Source organism: Cataglyphis hispanica, chromosome 19 (genome assembly GCF_021464435.1).
Source record: "Cataglyphis hispanica isolate Lineage 1 chromosome 19, ULB_Chis1_1.0, whole genome shotgun sequence".
NCBI lineage: Eukaryota > Metazoa > Arthropoda > Insecta > Hymenoptera > Formicidae > Cataglyphis > Cataglyphis hispanica.
In genome coordinates this window covers 936,289-957,316 of record NC_065972.1, presented here as the reverse complement: position 1 = coordinate 957,316, position 21,028 = coordinate 936,289, and the positions used below count along the sequence as shown (strand labels likewise).

General features: G+C 36.8%; 3 protein-coding genes across 4 annotated transcripts; 2 read left to right on the top strand and 1 right to left on the bottom strand.

Annotated features, from left to right (window-relative positions):
- Positions 1–32: 32 nt before the first annotated feature.
- LOC126856555 (low-density lipoprotein receptor-related protein 6) lies at positions 33–9,130 on the bottom strand. Its single transcript, XM_050605152.1, has 11 exons — positions 8,850–9,130; positions 7,821–8,582; positions 7,186–7,580; positions 6,461–7,095; positions 6,135–6,302; positions 5,590–5,874; positions 4,262–5,498; positions 3,692–4,154; positions 3,173–3,464; positions 2,838–3,070; positions 33–2,587 (listed from the first exon to the last, which is right to left on the bottom strand). The coding sequence occupies exons 1-11, from the start codon at positions 8,926–8,928 to the stop codon at positions 2,214–2,216; spliced, it is 4,923 nt and encodes a 1,640-aa protein (XP_050461109.1). The 5' UTR covers positions 8,929–9,130; the 3' UTR covers positions 33–2,213.
- Positions 9,131–9,313: 183 nt separating this feature from the next.
- On the top strand, positions 9,314–12,176 carry LOC126856569 (ubiquitin thioesterase OTU1). 2 transcript variants are annotated; one of them, XM_050605188.1, is made up of 5 exons: positions 9,314–9,815; positions 10,260–10,404; positions 10,711–11,027; positions 11,213–11,466; positions 11,591–12,176. In XM_050605188.1, exons 1-4 carry the CDS (start codon positions 9,573–9,575, stop codon positions 11,429–11,431), a joined length of 924 nt encoding a protein of 307 aa, XP_050461145.1. In that variant the 5' UTR covers positions 9,314–9,572; the 3' UTR covers positions 11,432–11,466; positions 11,591–12,176. The 2 variants fall into 2 exon arrangements, with proteins under 2 accessions (XP_050461145.1, XP_050461144.1); XM_050605187.1 differs by having other exon boundaries at positions 11,213–12,176.
- Positions 12,177–12,573: 397 nt separating this feature from the next.
- Positions 12,574–20,998, top strand: LOC126856563 (protein Lilipod). Its single transcript, XM_050605176.1, has 9 exons — positions 12,574–12,954; positions 17,325–17,589; positions 17,876–17,979; positions 18,044–18,170; positions 18,258–18,326; positions 18,459–18,588; positions 18,681–19,041; positions 19,264–19,495; positions 19,683–20,998. Exons 1-9 carry the CDS (start codon positions 12,895–12,897, stop codon positions 19,937–19,939), a joined length of 1,605 nt encoding a protein of 534 aa, XP_050461133.1. The 5' UTR covers positions 12,574–12,894; the 3' UTR covers positions 19,940–20,998.
- The last annotated feature ends 30 nt before the right edge of the window (positions 20,999–21,028 follow it).

The following is a 21,028-nucleotide window of genomic DNA, read 5'->3' as shown; positions in this document are numbered from 1 at the left end:
TTGAAGGAAGAAAAAGAATTTCGGTGAAGATGTTTTTTACATTAACAAACAATTTTATTTTAGCTGTACAAATATGTTACACAGACAACGCACGCACGTCTGTAGCGTGAAGATGTAAAAATAATATGGACAGTAAAATTTTTCAGTCTTTCGCGCGTATGTCAAATGAGAGAGTAAGAATAATCATTTATCAGAACGCTGCTTCTTTTCCCCTCAAGGCCATTTTGAAATCGCAATGCGAGGTAAAGGTCCTTGCAGATTTTGTACAAATACAATTACGTATATCATACAGGACTATCGTATGGTTTATGGCACAGTTTCCCGAAAACGGCGATTACGCTCGAGGCGCGTATATGTTGAACAAACAAATGGCAAACGAACAAGGCGAGCAAAACGAGTCCGTTTCGCAAATTGAAGCTCGGAGAATATGGAATTTTTCCTCCGTGATTGTGTAAAGGCCTTTGGATTTTCCTCTCTTGTCGCTATAATAAATGCAAACAGAAGTTTGTGAAACGGTATCACATACGGAAGCTTTACAGATTTGATCATTTTTGCATTGGTTTTTTCGTTCACTTAGCGTATATATCGTTTTCTTTACGCCAGGAACATGTATATGCATTGATGATACGTCATTTTTTACATATACATTATAAATATTGTACATCTAAAACGTATCGATTATTGCTAAGTTTACGATTAACTTAATAATCTCTGTTTACGTGATGTTTACAGTCTAGTTTATGTGCGTGTGTGATTGTCGCAGACTCTTTGTAAATTCACTCTTTTTTTTATAAGAAATCTTAAGTTTTTGTATAATTCTACAAAATTTCTTTAACCTCTGTAAAAAGACTCGACTTTATAAAAAAAAAGTTGAGTCTTTTTGCAATTTTACAAAAAGCCTGCAATCTTATATATGTATATGTGATATCTCGTCGAGTTCGTCAGTAATTGTATTTCGCAAGATAACGATGAAAAACAATTGAACAAACGAATGAAATATTAATGCGAAAAATTAACAATATAGTAAAATACAATAAAGGCAAGTATTGTTTTCTTATCGCAGCTTATGTACTTGTTGAACGACTTAAAAATATGATATATAAAACCATAGATTTTTTAAAGTATATAAAAAATAAAAAAGTTATATATATATAAATTTAGCAATAAAATATATATGAGACGCAGCCTTTGGTTAACTGCTGTTGATGAAATTACAGATAACATACAATTAATGCGATAATATAATAATAATAATTCAAAATAATATAATAATATTAATAATATGATATATCACAATTAAAAAACTGAACTACAGATAAATGCAAAGCATCCATAGAAAAAAGAGAATTTCTTCCTCGAAATGTCAAAACTTTTTTGATATACTGCCTCAAATCCTCAATACCTTGCCTTATGTGATCATATACATTTTTTTTACAAATGTGATGCCGCGTGTAACATTTCAACATATAAAAAAAAAATTACGCTTAAATTATGTATTTACAAAGTACCGCGTGAGATAGAACATTTCTCTCTCTGTACATCGAAAACTATGAAAATGTAAATAGTAGGCACGGATGGTATTATGATTATTATATAGGTAACTTATGCAAATAATATTTCCTCTATATATCAGTCTAAAAATCTTGCCTCGTTGCTTTCGAGTTTAAAACATTACAGGCCATTATAATAAATCATGTAATATATATGTATATATGTAATATAAAATTATATATTACATGTTTATATAACATTATATATATATAACTATAAAATAATTATAATATAAAGAATCCTATCTAAGCTACACACGATTATTTCCCAAACATATCTCAAGTTAATTCAATCAGCGTATTGTGATATGCGATTATCTTTCTGGAAAATCTTAATACGTGTGTCAAACTTTCAGTTGGATTTAAAGCTTGAAGGAAGATTATTTATTGCCAAAATTCTTTTTGCCTATAATAAAGATTAAAAAATAATAGAAATTTTTCCCTGTAAAAAGGATCGCTAACGAGCTCTTTCTCTCTCACACATTTTGTTAATGGTCTAATTTTGTTATAAATAATTTGAATTTTTGATGCATAGACACGTATGACTATCTTGATCGAATCTTTCGCATGCGATGGTTTGATATCGATCAAGAATAAGTAAAATGATAATGAAAATACTAAAGTCAGTTAAAAATGCTATTTGTCTCTATGTCAAGACTTATCTCAAGGCACTGGCGATGGCGGCGGCGGTAGTGGACTGAAATAGGTGGACGATCTAGAACTGGGAGACGGCGGACAGCTGATTGCTGCATCGCTGTGATAGACGGAGCGCGGGGTAGGTGGTGGCGGGAATGGCTCACTTTCGTAACGATAACGCGCCGGGTAATTGCTGTCTGACTCGTCGCAGACATCAGTGCTGCATGGGGTAGGTGGTGGTGGTTGATTGATACTCCTATAATGTCGATATGGTTTATATCGCGACGCGTTGCTGCTCGAGCAACGTGTTGAGCTAGCGATGGTCGCCGGACTCGGCGGCGGATTCAATGTCTCTTGAGGATATCCACCCGCGGAACTTCCTCTGGTGGAGCTAGATGCACCTGCAATGAGACAAGGATTACTTATATAAACACAATTCTTGTAATAACATGATAATGGTTTGATTGAAGATGTAACTCAGTATATTTCAAGTATAAAAATATATATATTTCTTTAAAAAAAAGAAATAATATTTATTAATTAATGCGAAAAAAGTGTATAATTGGTACTTTAAAACTGAAATATACTTGGATTTCAATTCTGCTAAAATTGCACAGTTTTCTCTTTTTAAGAAATCTAAAGATGCATTACCTGTGATATGACTGCGGTCATAGCTAGAGCCAAAACTGCTCCCATTCAACATGGACATTCTCACAGTTTCCATACCAGCTTTAAGACCTCCCCCTGCTCCCCCGCTATCTTTCCTGTTATTTTTTTGCGAAGTGAATATTGGCTTCACCGCTCGATTATTGTTTGGTTTCGGTGAAAGAGGATCTCCTGCCGAATCATGTAATATATCGGGCAGACCTTCATTTCCAATAAATCTAAAAAAATGATATAATATAATATAATGTAATAATAATAATAATAATATATTAACAAATTTAATAAATAATGTTAAATAATTTAATATAATATTAAATAACCTTTTGCGGCAGTAGTAGTAGCTTAAGACGATCGCGGCAGCCACGACCACCACTATTAGAATAACAATGATGTAAGTCATCTTGCCGATTCTAAGTCCGTCCTGACGGTGCGAACCGGTACAAACCGACGGTAACTCGTCGCTGCCGTCGGCACAGTCATCCCAGTTGTCGCACACAGCCCTCCCAGCGATACAGACGCCGTTCTGACATTGAAATTGCCCCGACTCGCAACAATTCGCCTCATCCGATCCGTCCGGACATTGCTGCGTCCCGTCGCACACAAAAGATATATCTGCACAAACACGAGATTTATTCCTCGATTTTCATGTGCACTTGAATTAAGGGCTCTACTAAAGGGTTGAAAAAACCAATTTTTTTTTTAATTTTCTGAAGCTATTTTATAATATTTGAAAAATATGTCTCAAATTTCATTGAAAAATTCGCAATATTAAGAATTATAATATTTTTTTCGTACTGTTAAAATAGATTAGTTCTTAACGGCAAATGACATATATTTACCGATACAGCGGCTCTGACACTTGAACTGTTCGCGGGTGCATGAGAAGCATCCCAGCTCGTCGCTACCGTCCGGACAGTCAGTTTGACCATCGCATTTCCAAAGAACTGGTATGCAGTCTTTGCCTATAGCTGGACTTGGCGCGGCGCAAGTGAAATGGTCTTTCCCACAAGCAGGGGCCGCGCGACATGTGCGACCGTCGTCAGATAGAACCAAGGATCTCGGGCACGAGCAACGCGGTGACACTGAGGCGCCGTCGTCGGCACTTGTAGTGATAGTAGTAGTGATGCCGATGCAGAAATGCGAGCAACCGCCGTAATCGTTGAAAGGGCTACATACATGGGTCTCCATAAGCGAGTCCTCGGGCGTGTTAACCGCTATGAGATCCGTGAGGGCACGGCTCGTCGACATCAGCGAACTTTGTTTGATACTCGAGCCGGATGTCTTATCGACTCGCTGGACCGCCTGTTATCGATTTATCACATTAAATAAACACAAATTCTGGAGGAAAGAGGGAACAATATCTACTTTAGATATCAATGATAAACGCAAAACAATGAAATATCATTTACCTGGTCGCGATCGTACCAGTAGAGATGGTCGTAAAGCACAGCTAAATGGATTGGCGAACTCTGTTCAGTGGCAGTGACTACCAAGATTCTACGGTTGTCGCCATTGAAGTCAGCACACTCAATCTGTTTGCCGTAAGCCCAATAAACGACGTTTGTCGCGGCGTCAACGGTTAAGCCGGTCGGCTGCTCCGACAGCTCGCCGGCAATCATGTGGCGTTCCTTGCCATCCATTTTGCTGCGCATCACTCGCATCCTCTTGCCCACGTCTGTCCAGAAAAGCAACCGCTGCGACGAATGAATTGCGATATTACGTGGTTTCTCGCCGTCGCCTTTCACCACGACACCCAGGGCCGAACCGTTGTCTAATCGTGTGACATTGATGGCGTCATTCTCGCTACATGTCCAGAAGAGCAGTCTACCAAGCGGATCCAACGCAAGATCAAATGGATGCCCGGCTCCGCCGGTAAACACCACGACCTTGCTACTGTGCTGCTGCTGTGTACGATTCTCGAGGGCGCGGCGGATCGACATGGTGCGCCCATCAATCCAGTAGACGTGCTGCGTCACCGGATCGAATTCGATCGCGCGGATGTTCTTCAGACCTGGCACGCGCAACACTACGTCCGCGCAATCATCCGCCTGATTCGGCAGGTAACGCGCGATCGCATTGCGCAAACTGTAGATCATAAATTGCCGGGGCGCCACGCACGTCCGATTGTCCGATGATAATGTGTAATGCGTAGGACAGGCGCATCTGTGCGCAACAGAGACGCTGCCATTGTTTGGTCCTGGTAGAGCGATGCAGAGGTGGCTGCAATTACCGTTCATGATCGCGCATGAATTCCAGCCGGCCTGTCTCGACTCGTGGAACACCTTCAGATCCGTCACTGATTCCAGTTTGTCGTGGAGTTTGGTTCGGTTCGCCCCAGTGAGCTTATCCGCCCGCTCGATGTCGTCCGTGTTCCAGTCAGTCCAATAGATGTAATCCCGATATTGTGTGATACTGAAGGGATAGCCTATGTCGCGCGAAATAATTACCTCTTTCTTTCGTGTAAAAAGATCGTAACAGTCGATCGCGGGTGTAGAGACATCGGCCCAATATAATTTGCGTGCAATGTGGTCGAGAGTTAGACCGTTCGCTCTGCCGATGTTTGAGACAGTCACCTGTCGTTGCGTGCCATCCAATAAAGCTCTCTCTATACTGCCGAAATTGCCCCACTCGGCCCAGTACATGTGGCTAGCGATAAAAGAAAATAAAGGTCAAGCTAGGCTCTATCGAGCCATAATACATATTCAAAGATAATAAGATACGGATAATATAAACTTACCCTTTTTCAGGATCCAGAGCCAGAGATTTAGGCTCGATGAGATTTTGCCACACGAGTACCTTTCTGCTGCCACCTTCCAATCTTATCATCTCTATCCTACGCATGTTGGTGTCACTCCAGTAAAGATTATGCGCGATCCAATCTAACGCGAGACCTTCCGGCGATTCTAGGCCAAGATCGACCACCCTTTCCATATCCGATCCGTTCATAAAGGCACGTGTAATGGATTTTATTTTAACATCCGTCCAATAAATACGATTCTCGAGTAAATCAAAATCCAAGGCACTAGAGAGAGTAAAACAAATAATAATAAATAATCTATTTGCCTATTAAAAAATACAGTTAAGATGCAGAAAGACAGCGCATTTCGTTATTGTATATTAAATAGTAAGTAAATCCGTCTTTAAAAAAAAAATTACAGTTGTTTTAAAAGATCTTTCTTCGCAGAAAATATAGATATAGATTTTTTTATAAATAAACATTTTAACACATTTTACATAATTTCATCTAAAAATATTCAACTAAATGTTTCCAGATGTACTAACCTGGCTTCTTTGATACCAGTGACAGGTATAATATTATCGTTATTGGTATTCTCGATACTGATTCGGCCGAGGTTCTCTCTCCTGGCATACACCAGAAAGGCTTCTGGTACGATGCATGTACGCTTGTCTTTGGTTAATTCGTAGCCGATCTGGCAGGCGCAGACATACCTGTAAGTTGGAAATTTTATGTTACAATTTCTAAATATAAAATTCATGATACATATAAACTAAACATTTAAATCATTACATACATATACGGCACACATATATATGCATGAAGGAAGAGATTGCCGAGAATTTTTCATTTTCGATAATATCCATCGTACCTGTTGTGAGGCTTGTTAAGACAAAGATGACTGCAACCGCCGTTGTTGCGAGCGCACGGCGACTTGCTGATACTTAGTCGGTCAAGATGTATAGCCTTGAGTCCCATGACGTTAGGCACCTGATCGACGATGACTTCCCGATCACTGCCGGTGAGTTTATGCGCCCGATCAATGCTACGTCGCTGCCAATCAGTCCAATACAGATAATCGCCCAGTAGACTCAGACCGAACAGGTGCGGTAGATTATCGGTAATAATCTCGCGCCGATCAGTACCGTCCATATTAGACATTTCGATCTTGTCGGTCTTGGCGTCGCACCAATAAATCTTTTCACGCTCGAGGTCCAAGGCGATGCCGTTCGGCCACACGATGTCTTTAGTAATGATCGGTACTCGCCCAGTACCATCGAGATGGCTGCGCTCGATCTTGGGCCGCTTCTCGTTCCAATCAGTCCAGAACATCAAGCCGTGTTCGGGCGCAACTGCGATCGCCCGCGGCTCTATGAGATCCTCATTCACCAACACACGCCGATAGGTGCCGTTCAATCGTGCCACCTCGATCCGATCTGTTCCGGTGTCGGTCCAATACAGATTGCGGGCGATCCAGTCTATCGCGACTCCGTCCGGATTCACCACCTGTAAAAACCATAAAAAATTGTCGTGAAGACAAAATATAATATGTAGAAAAAAAAACACTATAATTTCCAAAAAGAAGAATGTTAAAACCTCCGCAACGATTACATCTTCCTGACCCGATCCGTCCAAATAAGCGCGTCTAATGGCGCAAGCTTGCTCGTCGGTCCAGTACAACATTTTGTCCACTGAATCGAAGTCGATCGCGATCGCATGCTTGATGCCGGAGAGCGGCAAGACGAAGTTGGTGTAATCGGGAGAATCCAAGGATATTCGACAGATCTCGTTTCGCTGAACGATCAACAGCAGCTCTTGCGGTCCCTTGGCGCACGTATAACGGTCCAGCAACTTGACGCCCGTGGGACAAGCACAACTGTAACCGCGCTCTCCCATGCTTAGTAAACACAGATGAGAACAATTGCCGTTATTCACCCTACAAGGATTGTCAGCGTAAGGCTGTCTTCTCGCGTCCCAGACTTCAATGTCTCCTAAAAAGCAAAATTTGAATTTATTAATATATGAAAAATCGCAACAAACATGGGAAAAGTATATTTGTTGTATATAGTCTACTGATTTAGATATAAAAAACGTTATCTTTGATTCAAAAATAATGATAATTTTAAAGGACAAATATAATATGTAGAACAATAAGAAATTTTAGTAAAAATTTTAGTAAGAATTTTAGTAGACACTTTCTCTTAAGACCGAGATATTACATATAAGTATACCAGGTATATATTCGCCGTGAAATAACTCGCGCGGATGCGATTGCGATTGGCGCATGTCGAACGTGTGGATACACCAAGTTTTCCAATCGGTCCAATAAAGCCGATCTTCGAAGAAGGTGATGGCGAATGGGTAATCCAGACTATGGCTAATTATCGTGCGTCTATTGCGACCGTGATAATCCATCACAGCGATAAACGACAATCTACCGTCCGCCCAATAGATAAGTTCGTTTTCATAATCCACCGTTAAGCCGTTCGGCCAGAATATGTTCTCAGACACGATTACCTCGCGCGTACTCGGATCACCGTCCATGCTGGCGCGCTCGATTTTGGGTATGTCGCCCCAATCGGTCCAAAAGAGAAGGCTTCGCATCGGTGCCAGGGCAATCGCGCGTGGCTGGTAAATATCCGTCCAGAAGAGCACCTTCCTGTAATGGCCATCGATGCTCGTCACCTCAATCCGATTCTTCTCACCGTCTGTCCAATACAGCTTGCCCGTATACCAATCACAGGCAAGACCATCGGGCGATATCAAACTGGAGTTCACCACAATTATTTTCTCGCCTGTATACGTTCCATTGAAGAATGAACATTGTATCATCTCTAGGCCGCTATCGGACCAGCAGATTAGCTCGCGCTCGTAATAAAAATCGAGCGCTGCACCCTCTGACAGATCTTTGACAACAACATTGACTTTGTTGTTACGAGATACATTGGCCATTCTAATATCCTTATGTGTGGCAAAGATAACCATAGGCGAGTCTGAAAATAATAACAACAATAATAGTTATTAAAAATAAAAAATTTTTTAAATATAAAAAATATAAATATTAAAAATATAAATATTTAAAAAAGCATGTACAATTCGAATAATAAAATTATACAAGTCAAAAGTAAATAAATTATTATATAAAAAAAAAAAAAAGAAAATCAAAAGTATAAAAAAAAAGTTGAGTTTAAAAAAAAAAAACAAACAAGAACTGATAACAGATAAAAACTGATACGTACGCAACAAAAGAATACACTTACCATGATTAGAAAATGTATCGCACCATGAAATGCAAACGACAATAAACAAACCGCTCCACCAGATCATAGTATAGGCCATTTTAAGTGCATAGTTTACGTATCCTCCCGAAATATCGGTACTTAGAAATTGGCACAATAGCAACCACGTATCATCTCGTCATCGTCGTCGCGTGGAAGACAGAAGCGTCTCGAAATAGCGCTACGTCCACCTTTGTCGCGTCCTCTCCGGCCATTCAAGCGCGACGAAAAACCAAACAATCGCACACCATCGCCATATATGCGACGCGTTTTGAATCATCGAACACATTACGGACATAGATGGTAGAGTCGATGGTCGATATCGTTATCCTAGAGCCATTGGTTAATCGGACATACCGATTGGCTATCAAATGGAGAATTTGTAGGGTTCCAAAAATCTCAGACTCGGCAACTTCACTCTGCTTATACGAGATTCGCGATTCGCGATTCGCGATGACCAGCAACCAGCTGCTAGTTGTCTGTTGTCTGTCATTATCACGGATTATCATGACACGATAACGATGCATGTTCGTACAAACGTACGTGAGGTTGATTGACCGTTTCCACCGTGATAACGCGACAACGACGACGACGACGACAGCAAAGGCAAAGGTGCCGCGAAGGCACGTGCGGATCAGCTGATTGGCGGAGACCCCGAGAGCGGCTCGCGTATCCATCGTCTTCAGTCACAGGTCGATCATCGTCATGGCGGGCTTTGTACTCCGGGTGAAAACTAAGTCGGGTCAGAAGATTGTCAACGGTCTCGCGCCTCACGACAAGGTGTCCCAGCTGAAGGCGAAGCTTGCCGAACTCACCGGCATTCCTATCGCCGCTCTCCACGTGCTCGCCGGTTTTCCACCAAAGCCCGTCGATCTCGATACAGCCGACGCCACCATCGAGCGTATCGGCATCATCTCCGGGGACACCCTCATCGTCGAGGAAAAACAAGTTTGTCATATGATCTAATTAAAGTAAAGAGACGGACATGCATTCATTTTTTTCGACATGCATTCAGGCAGATAAATACGCGAGATATTATATAATTCGCGATCGCATTCATATTTTGTTGACATATGAAGTATTAATGCGATCATAAACTTTATCAAAACGGCTATTTTTTTTAAGTAAGATAAATTAAAAAACTGGACATATCATTTTTTCTCATATCTTTCTCCTATACATTTTTTTTTTTTAAACTGGAAATACAAAAATAGGAAATTAAAATTAAGACTTGCAACCTGAGAATTATTTATTTTAGTTATTAGTTTAGTTTTTATCTTAACTTGAATGAATAAAATTGTTACTTGTCTTGTTAGAAGATTTCATATTTAATTATTTTATTCAATATCAAAAATCAAGAGAAAAATTGTCTTATATAAACGTCATGTGCAGATTATGTTCAATATATCCAACGATTTTGGTCGATCACACATTGTCGATCAGGAAAGTCTCACCAATGCTCCTGGTGTCCTTATGAGGAAAGTTGTGCCCGCAGATAATTCTTGTCTTTTTACCAGTGTTGGTTATGTTTTGAATGGTGAGAAAGCACTAAAAGATATTTTTAGAATATAAAGTGAATCATCTAAAACAAAATATTTTAATAATTCTTTTCAATATAAAGAAATAAGTGTTGAAGATATAATTTGTATAATTTTAACAAGCAAATCAAACAAATATTAAATTTTTAAGAACTGCATGAATTGAATGTACAAATAACTGAAAATACGAAGGAAAAAGTAATAATCTAGAAATAATTTCAAAGTTGCGAGATTTGCAAGTGAAAGTACATTTATTAAAACAGAAAGCTATAAATCGTAATAACTGCTGTTTAATGTTTCTTTAGGGAAGGTTGATACCAGTTGTGCCAGTTTCATGAGGGAGATCATAGCAAACGCAGTGGCGGCGGATCCGGACGAATATTCGGAAGCATTTCTGGGTAGACCCAATGCCGATTATTGTAAATGGATTCTCAAAGCCGATTCCTGGGGTGGGGCCATCGAATTGTCAATTCTGTCCAAGTTTTACGGCTTAGAAATAGCGGTGATCGATAGTATTAATGCAATCATCAATAGATTCGGCGAGGATCAGCATTATGCCCAGCGGGTTTTCCTCATATTCGATGGTATCCATTATGATCCACTTTACCTGGAGCCACTTGATGTAAGTTTTTTTAATGCTGTCAATATTTGAAAATTTCTTAGCATAAAATCTCTCAGATTTTATCAAAATGTAGAAGGATATAAAGAATTTTTTTCTTGTTTTCTAATTTAGAAAGATCTGTCAAATCTGCAAATTTAATATTTTTGCGAAGGATTTCACGATTTTTACGCATTTTGCTTTACCAGGGCAGCAGCATTCAAACGATCTTTCCTACTGAAGATGAGAGAATGTTGCTGGAAGCTGCTCAACTCGCGAGAGAAGCAAGATCGAGTCGTCAGTTTACAGATGTGCAAAAGTTTACGCTGATGTGCATCGACTGCAAGATTAGATTGAATGGACAAGCGGCGGCGCAACAGCACGCCAAAGACACTGGTCACACGAATTTTGGCGAAGTGGCGGCGTAGCCGCATATCCTCTACTCATTTGATCAAACTTTTCGGTGACTATCCTTGACCCTAAACAGTATACAGCAATCTTCTATTCGATTCGAAGACATTATTCGGACAATTAATTAATTTATTCATACTGCTGCATCACTTTAATATAAGTACTTATTACTACAGATTTTGTGTACCACAAAAATCAAAGACTGGAGAGTGTGCTGGAAGGGAGAAGAGCGAGAGAGAAAAAGAGATAGGATCATGAGTGATATTATTTTTATAAATTATATTGAAACATATTGTGCAGTTATATGCTAGGTAACAGTTTCAATAACTATTATATATTTTTTAGGTATTAAAATTTGTGATAAAATTTTTTATCGATATTTACATATATACATATATATATATATGTGTCTGTGTATAATATGTGTTATATGTGTGCGTGTTACGTAGTGTGGTACACACACACACATTATATATATATATTATATGTATATATCTAGAATTATATCTTAAAAATATTTATGCAATATATGTGATTTGATTTGTATTATAGTGCAATTTTGTATAAATATCAAAGAATATTTTATACTGTTTAGGATTAAAGAAATGCCATTTCTCGTAGGCGCGATAAGAGCATGTTTTCTACTCAAGCAAAATACAATTTACAGATAGCAACACTATCATTAGAGTGAATCGTTTGCACTGCACTCTCTATTGAGAATTGTTAATGCGCATAATATACAAGTTATTGATTTTGATTAAATATCGTTTTATTTTCGATCTCTGTGATTCCAGATTGTTCGTCTTAGAAGGTATACATTATTTTAAATTTTAATGTCTCGTACAAATATTAAAAAAATTTTTTCTCATTTTTATTTGTATACATTGTTGAATATAAATATTGAAATATCTAATTTTGTCTGAAATCCGCTACAAGACTCGTTTAGATAAGCGATCTTCGCATCAGACGCATAATCTGTCAATTTTTTTATACATACGCGTACAGACATCTATATACTGTTAACGATCTAGTATAATGTATATAGTCTATGAATAATCCCAATTTCTAGTAACATTTTTGTCCCTAGTAAATTATCGCCTTGCCATAGATTTTTCTTACGAAAGAAAAGGAAATCTCTTCTTAAATCTTATTCTTGCAGCGCCGACGCAAGGTAGCAGAAACTTCTCTGTAATTCATCCGGAATTCATCGAGTGATATTAAACAGTACATAAGCGGCCATGGTGACAGTTGGTTGGTCGATTAGTCGCGGTCGACATTGACGGTTGACGGACGAGGAGCCATGCCTACCGCCTCGTAAACACAGCTCGACGTTAGGCAGAGACACGTCACGAGCCACGAACGTGTTATACCCTCGATGTTGACGTTTCCTCGGGGTATGTTGCCGCGAAACCGTGCGAGACAGTAAAATGTTGTCGTTGCCCCTGGTCGATCGAGACTATATGCTGACAAACAGGTGAAGATGGAAGATGACGCTGACCTCAGGGAACAGTTGTTTCACAACACCGTGCGGGAGAATATAGTGAGTATAACATCTCTCCTCAGAGACAAATATCTCATTGACATATTCCTGCGCTTATAAAAGTAGAATAGAAACCTGCGGTCGCGGATGTCCTTCGTACAAACGATCGGAGACTTTCGGAGCATAACGTGTGTGTCGCCTAATTAACGGATTATATTCTCTGACAAATCTCTTCGTAAAGAGAATATTTCATTACGTTCATTACGTCCATTTTTTTTAACAGCAGAATTATTCAAATTATACAATTAATTATATGCATATAAGCTCGATATAGTCCTCGCACGCAAGGTTGAACGTTAGGGAAATGGAATAATGGAAGAATTTTCGATACGGACGAGACCGAATTTGCTCGCCGTTATAATTACCCAATTACGAAAATAAGCTTTATCGCGCCACGATGAGCAATAAATTCGTTTAGCATCCGTTCGACAGCGTTGTCGACAGCGTTGTCAACGTGAATTGACAAACACAAGGCTATCTTTATTTATTTATTTTAACGTTCCTTTTCTCGTTTTCGATCGATAAAAAAAAATGTGGGTGTATTTTACGTCTCTTGTGTGTGATCGAAATTTTAATTCGGGCTTAAAAACAGAGTACGGGCTTTAAAAACAGAGTACGATGCAATATTTTGAGAGAGATGAAGTTCTTTTTTCTCCTTGTCTCTCTATTTTTGCGTTTTGTAAATGATAGAACGTTTCGTAAATGATAGAAATTTATTTAAATTTTGTTCCAATCTCGCAAACGAACAGTTTTCAGGGTGTCTATATTTTCTGAAAAGACATGGGAAAGCAGAGATTTCTTTTGTACTTGGAAAAATCAGGGAAATTTTATAGAATTTTATTGAATTTCAAAAATCACGAACGACGCCTCGTGCAAGTGCGTTTATCCAAGTGAACGCAACATGCGTTTCGCAGACGCAGTCGCGACTTTCGAAACACGTGTAGGAAGCGCGTTCCTTTTTGTCGTTGTCTTCGACGTCTTCGTTTTGCGAATTTCTCGCGATGAGAAACCGGTCGAGAGGTAGAAAATATGCGACTTAAAAGAGAAGAGAAAAAAAGAGTTTGAAAATCACTTCTTGACTAAACTCCAAGTTGATTAACCAGAATGTCTTCTCTCTGGAAGAATTGCAATTTTCAAGGTTTTTTTTTTTCAAGTTGAAAAAATCAAGGAATTTTTATGGAATTTTGTTGGGACGTCAAAAAAAAATTTTTTTAAATTTTCTCTCTGATAATTAACTTGCAGAATGATCGATAGCGAGATTTCTAAAATTTCTAATGTACTAAATAGATAATTATATAATATAATAAATATACGGATGATTATATAGATAATTATATCGTTAGAAATTTCGATATTAGTTACATTAAGTTATCATGCAAGTTAAATGACAAATTAATTGGGGTCGGAAAATGAACTTGAAGCTATCGGAAACCGCGCCTCTAGAGAATTTCCGCTTTCGATTTAAATAGGAGAAACGACGGAAGAGTAATATTACCGGATAAGACAAATTTAATTATTGCGGTTTTGCCAGTTATCTTTATGATGAGATACTGCAATCACGATTATGAGATATGCATTTATCCTATAATTGGAATAAACATACTCTTAGCAGCTGACTTTTTCTCGTTTTTCGTGCACATTCTTCTGAATTTATTATATTAATACGAAAAAAGCGATAAAACATATCATATTACACTTGAATAAAAAAAGAATCTTGAAAGAACACGAGATATAAAATTAAGGAGAAACTGAATGGATATCAGCTGTGTCAAAAGTTAATAAATCTAATACATTTCGAAATTCATGAATTTGACAATTAAAATTATATTTTACTGAGCAACTTTAATTCATAAATTAATTTTATATTTTAAAAGATTCTAAAAGATTCTAAATATTCTTAAAGATGTGCTTTGCGGAATGTCAAATTTATGAATATATTGAAATGCATTAAATTTATTAACTTTTGACGTGACTGATCCGTTCAGTTTTCCTTCTTAAAGAGGAAGAAGAAGAAAATTTGCGCGTAAAGATCCCGTTCGATCGTAATAATACGAGAAGTGCGAATAAAGATAGAACACACTCTCGGAATCGCGAAACGTAACGCTCGGTAGACTTTCAACGGGTCAATGATCAAAAATGACACGAGTATGATAACGGTAATCATAAAACATGTATCTTCTCTTTTATTTCTTCTATCATTTGGAACTCAATATCCTTATTTTGCAAATGAAGAATATTCTATAACTATTAGTTAACTTACTTTATTTAACTTTACATACTTAATATGATTTTGTTGTATTTTTAGTATTTGTTGTTCTTGCATTGTTTATTATAAAATAAATATAAATATTATATGGGCGGAGCTTCTTTGTAAGTGCATTGTTCTCGCGAAAGCTCGCCTTTGTCTTGCTTTCATCTGTCCTATTCTCAGCTCTCGACGAATAGCTTTTGCCAACCACGAAAATGTCACACATTCGTGTTCTATTTGTTCGTAATTATACGCGCTCGATTATTACATCCATCCCCGGGCGAATTAATACGTCAATTACAATGTATATATCGTATTAATATAGTGACAATGTAATAAACAACGTAATACATATATGCGCCGTAGATAAACAAACGTAGTACAAACGAAGAGGTGAATAAATAAATAAATGAACGAATGCTGAGGGAGTGAGAGAGAATATCGATCGGAATATAAGCAGATTAATAAATTAAAACGCGCAACACTACGCAGTAATAGATCCAACGATTCAGTTGCATGGGAGTCGTTTATTTCATTTATCGCCCCAAGTGTGACCTCGTGAAGAAACAACGTAGATTCTTTATTACATCGATCAAAGAGAGAAAATTAGAAAATTATAATATACTACTAAAAAATTATTATTAATATAAAAAATCACACACATTATATTGTACGATATAAAAATATATGCATAGATATATAAAATCTCTAGAACAGCCAAAAATATTTTTAGAAAAAATCTAACATTTAAAAACATTTTAAAATTAAAGTTTTCAATAGTCCGCAAAAAAGGCGAAATAATCAAAATTAAAATATTTAATCAAATCGGAAATACTGTTGTTTCTCCTCGAGAAAAACAAATTGAGAAATCAATATTTATTGTCCCACTTAATAATATTTTTAGTAATGCTGACTAATCATATCGCAAATTTTGCTGAACGATATTTAAAGAATTACAATGATATTAGCGAAAAACCGATAGAGAGGTATTAAGTTTAATTTGTACGTATAATAAGGCTTCATTTACGACACATTTTTGTATTTTTTTTTGCGTTGTAAGCATTCCTCTAACATTCAGTCGGCGTTAATAGTATTCAATATTATTTACATACAATGTCATTGCGATGTCTCTCAAGAATTTTATCAAATGCAAAATATCAAGAATATCTGGAAATTTTATCAGCTTATCTTCTTATGACGTAATATAATCATTTTCAGTCATTTGATTACAAAACCGCGCATCTAATTTATAATAAGATACATTTCTTTCTTGATATTGAATAATAATTATGATACATAAATAATTAAAATATTAATTACACACACACATATATATATATATATATATATATATATATATATATATATATATATATGATATTGAATAATAATTATGATACATAAATAATTAAAATATCAATTACATATATATATATATATATATATATATATATATATATATCATATTTTATTTAAATATCATATAATTCAATATCATATATTTAAAATCAAAATATTTAAATAAATAAACTAGTGTCAATAAATTAATAAAAAATAATTAATATTTAAATATCAATAATATATACATTTTTTAATATTATATATTATATTATATATGGAAGGTTCAAACAATTCGGACCGAGATAATTATCTTTTTAAAAAGCTCTACCATTGCTGAAAAAAAAATTTTTGTACATTTGAAACTGAATTTATCTTAAAACCTGTGAATCGTGTTACAATCATTTTGATCTCATTTAGAAGATAATTTAATTCCCTACAACTTTTGCTTGCGTACTTTTTGTTAAAAAAGCTCACTTTCTCTGATATTTGTAAAAATATATAAAATAACCGTGATTTTAGAGGTTTTGGACGCTAACTTTTTAAGCAAGCATTTTTCGATCCATAATTATAGGAAATTTTTTATTCAGAATTAAATTTCCTAAAATTATTTAAAAAATATTAATAAAATTATTTAAAAAATTATTAAAAATTCATAAAATCTCAAAGTCTGACCGGAACGTTTGGACCTTTGTATATATTTATTATAGATATTAAAAAATTTGATGTAACGTATGATACGTGTACAATATTGTTAACATGATTGATAATATGTCTTTTGCAGATATTTTTGCTTCTTTTTTTGCTGTTGTACATCTCGAGTTACGCACTGATCGCACGCTTCAGACGCCGGGATCGCGATGATTATCTATCGGTGGACGAGGATGAAGCCACCGTATATAGGATCAGTCTCTGGTTGTGCACGGTCGCCCTGGCGGTCTCCATCGGCGCGACCCTCCTACTTCCGGTGTCTATCGCCAGCAATGAAGTGCTCATTCTCTATCCGAACAGCTACTATGTCAAGTGGCTTAACAGTTCCCTCATTCAAGGTGAGAATCTGCGCGATATCATAGGTTGAATTTACTAATTAATTAAAAAGATTTGTAAGACATTACTTAAGAGAAAAATAGGTAGAATAATTGTTTATGTTTATGTAAATCGGATCACAATTCAAGATAATGTATCAATTAGAAAAGAAATACATTTATAATATCTTAGTAATATTTGATTGATAAAAATAATATCAACGAAGAATTCCAAATAAATACATTAGATTCTTTGTTTGTATTTCCGTGTACACATCATATTGTAACAAAATATATTTATCGTCGGCAGGTTTATGGAACCATGTGTTTTTGTTTTCGAACCTATCGCTCTTCGTATTTCTGCCTTTCGCCTATCTCTTCACGGAGTCAGAGGGTTTCGAAGGCCATAAGAAGGTAAGATAGAATGTTGAAACGTTTGTGAAGTCGTGTCCTTTTTTATAATTATTTCTGATCGTAGGGCGTGATGGCAAGAGTATACGAGACAGCAACAGTTCTCTGTCTTCTGGGCACTCTTGTACTAGGAATGACTTACGTCCTATCATCTCTGTTAGATGATCAAAATTCGAGTTTACACACGTTGCTCAGTAAGTATATACATAGATCCAATACGAGAATACTAAGGAGGCATAAAATTCAAATAAGAATATGCTAATAGAATCCAATCTTTATAGATTTATGGAGTTACTATTTACCTTTTCTGTACTCCTGCGTCTCGTTTGTTGGTGTAGTGATGTTATTATGTAAGTATCGCAGGTTTTCGAATAACATTACTGTACTTACACGACAAAGGGAGAGATCCAACATGCGATAATCTATAATATGTTAATATTTTTCGAAAGTTCGCTAAAGTCCGTTATATTCTATGTTCTTAGTATGCACTCCAGTGGGATTTGTACGACTATTTGGCGTGGTGGGATCGTTTCTCGTTAAACCCCAGTTTCTGAAGAACCTGGACGAGGAGTTCTTTGCGTATAAATTAGAAGAAGATTGTATTCGCAGAAGGTGAGCGCTTTTCTCCCGCTTCTTTTATAGATTACGCGTTAAAATTTATAATTTTTATGATAATAGTAGCATATGTAACAACGTTAGTTTAGATTGCAGCATGTGAAAGCGACGGGGAAATCATACGTATCACCGGTGCCGATGTCGTCATCGGCGAGTTGCACCTCATCGATGCAGGAGGAGGAGGATGAACCTCTATTAAGAGTGAGTCCGGGTCTTCTGTGTCTGAGGAATGGTGCTTTGCAAAAGGGTCTCTCTGAACGACTGAACGACATCCAGAGGCGACGGCAACTGCTGGATCAACAGCGGAGGACCTGGTGGGTTCGGCGCACGTTGCTTTACCCGGTGGCGATGTTAGCATTGCTCGTTTTATCTACTGCTACGGCTCTACTGGCGGTGCAAAATACATTGGAATTACTGATAGGAATCAAAGCACTGCCATTGAGCACGAGGGTTTGTACAGACATTTTCTTTCGTATAAGTTTTTGAATCTCATCGCAAATCCCAGAGAAAAATTCTAAGAGAATCAAGAATTCTATAGTAAAAAGCAATAAAATTTCAAATAATTAATGGATTGAAGTTTATCGTTGCTAAAGCATTTTTTCTATCAATTAATATGGAAATTATAAATTTATTCCAAGATTAATCAATTGAATTCTGTTTTTATTTCATTAGCAATTTACGCTCGGCATTAGCTCTCTGTCTAAGCTCGGACCCATCGGCGCGACCATTGAAGTAGCAGTGATCCTTTACTTAGCCGTGACTAGCGCAGTCGGCTTATACGCTCTACCGGGTGTAAAAAGAGTTCAACCCAGACTTCGTTCCACACCGCTCACCCATCTCATCGCGAACTGTGGCCTCTTGCTCGTGCTCAGTTCGGCGTTACCGCTGTTATCGCGGATACTAGGTAACATATGCACGCCATCGATATGATTCCATTATTCTAAGATCTCAATCGCCGCGTATTATATTTTGTAAGTTATAAATGATTGAGAGAATCAAGAAAGATTTTGCGCGAATTAAGAAACCAATTAGATAATAAAATTTTACTTTTTATTATGTACCTCATTTCCTTTCGTTCGTGCTTTTCTCAGGAATGACAAACTTCGATTTGCTGGGTGACTTTGGACGCATCGAGTGGCTCGGTAATTTCAAACTTGTGCTTCTGTACAACCTGATCTTCGCCACAGCGGCGATCGGCTGCCTGGTCACTAAGTTTACCGCGACCGTGCGCAAAGAGATATACACTCGTCTGAGAAGCAGCTTGCTAGGTATTTTCAGAACGAACGTTATCACCGACGCGAAGAAAAACTTATCGTCGTCAGGGATGTTTTCTACAAAGGAAGATTAGACTGATTTTATTATATTATTAAATAATTAATAAGCATCAGAGAAAGGGAGAAGAGAGAGAGAAAGTACATCAGGATCTTGTGAAAGTTCTCCTGGCTTTTAAATTCTTGCATGTGTTGCAAATTACAGAAAACTCTCTGACCTTTCGAATCATGAGAGACTTGCTTCTCAAATTTGGGAAATTTTGAATATACTAATCCTTTGATACTCTTCAATTTTTAGGCTGTCTTAAGGATTCTTATATATTTATTAGAATCTTGATTACATCGAGATTTTCTATAATATTTCGAGAAAGAGATTCCGAAACTTTTTGTTTCTTTTAAATTCTTAAAAAATTTTAATATTGTTCATAAATAAAGTCTGATACATGTACGAGTGTCTGAGATTGGCTTTTTCAAGAAATTAAATTTCGAGAACTCTCCGGGATCACATTGAAATCACTGGTGAATAATTCGTCAATGATTTCAATAAAATTTCTCTTCTTTTTTTAATCCCCAGACACTCGCATGCTTCTGTCCTCGTATTATCGAAAATCGATTAAAAGAGCCAACGCAACTTTCGCGAGAGCCTAAAAAGTTTATCACGTAAAGCTGATTAAGCAAACGTTCTCATTCTGCCTAGTGATCATTTGTAATTAAAATGCGCGTGGCCAGTTAAGGACATAACCTGATAAGGACAACGAGGCGGTCATAGTAAAGCGCTAAATATTTATTTATTACACTAATACTATTTTTAAGAATATATTTGCTTGGATCCCCCCTCTGTGACAGGAAAGGATTCAGCATCGAGCGTGGCTGTGTTTCTATATGTGTAGTTGAATGAATTAATTCACGATATAAGAATTGTGAGAAGAATACATACGATCAAGGATATCTATGCATGTGTGTGTGTATATTTGTGTGTGCACAGAGTGTTAAAAGAAATTTATATCCAGGCAAGAATCTATTCTTCACAGGAAGAATGTTCATCGATAAACATTTATTTGTCTTTAAACTCATTTTACAATCACTAGTTTCATCACAGATAGAAGAAAATAAATTTTCTATTTAAATATAGTAAATATATTTTAATGACTACTTTAAAAATAAAA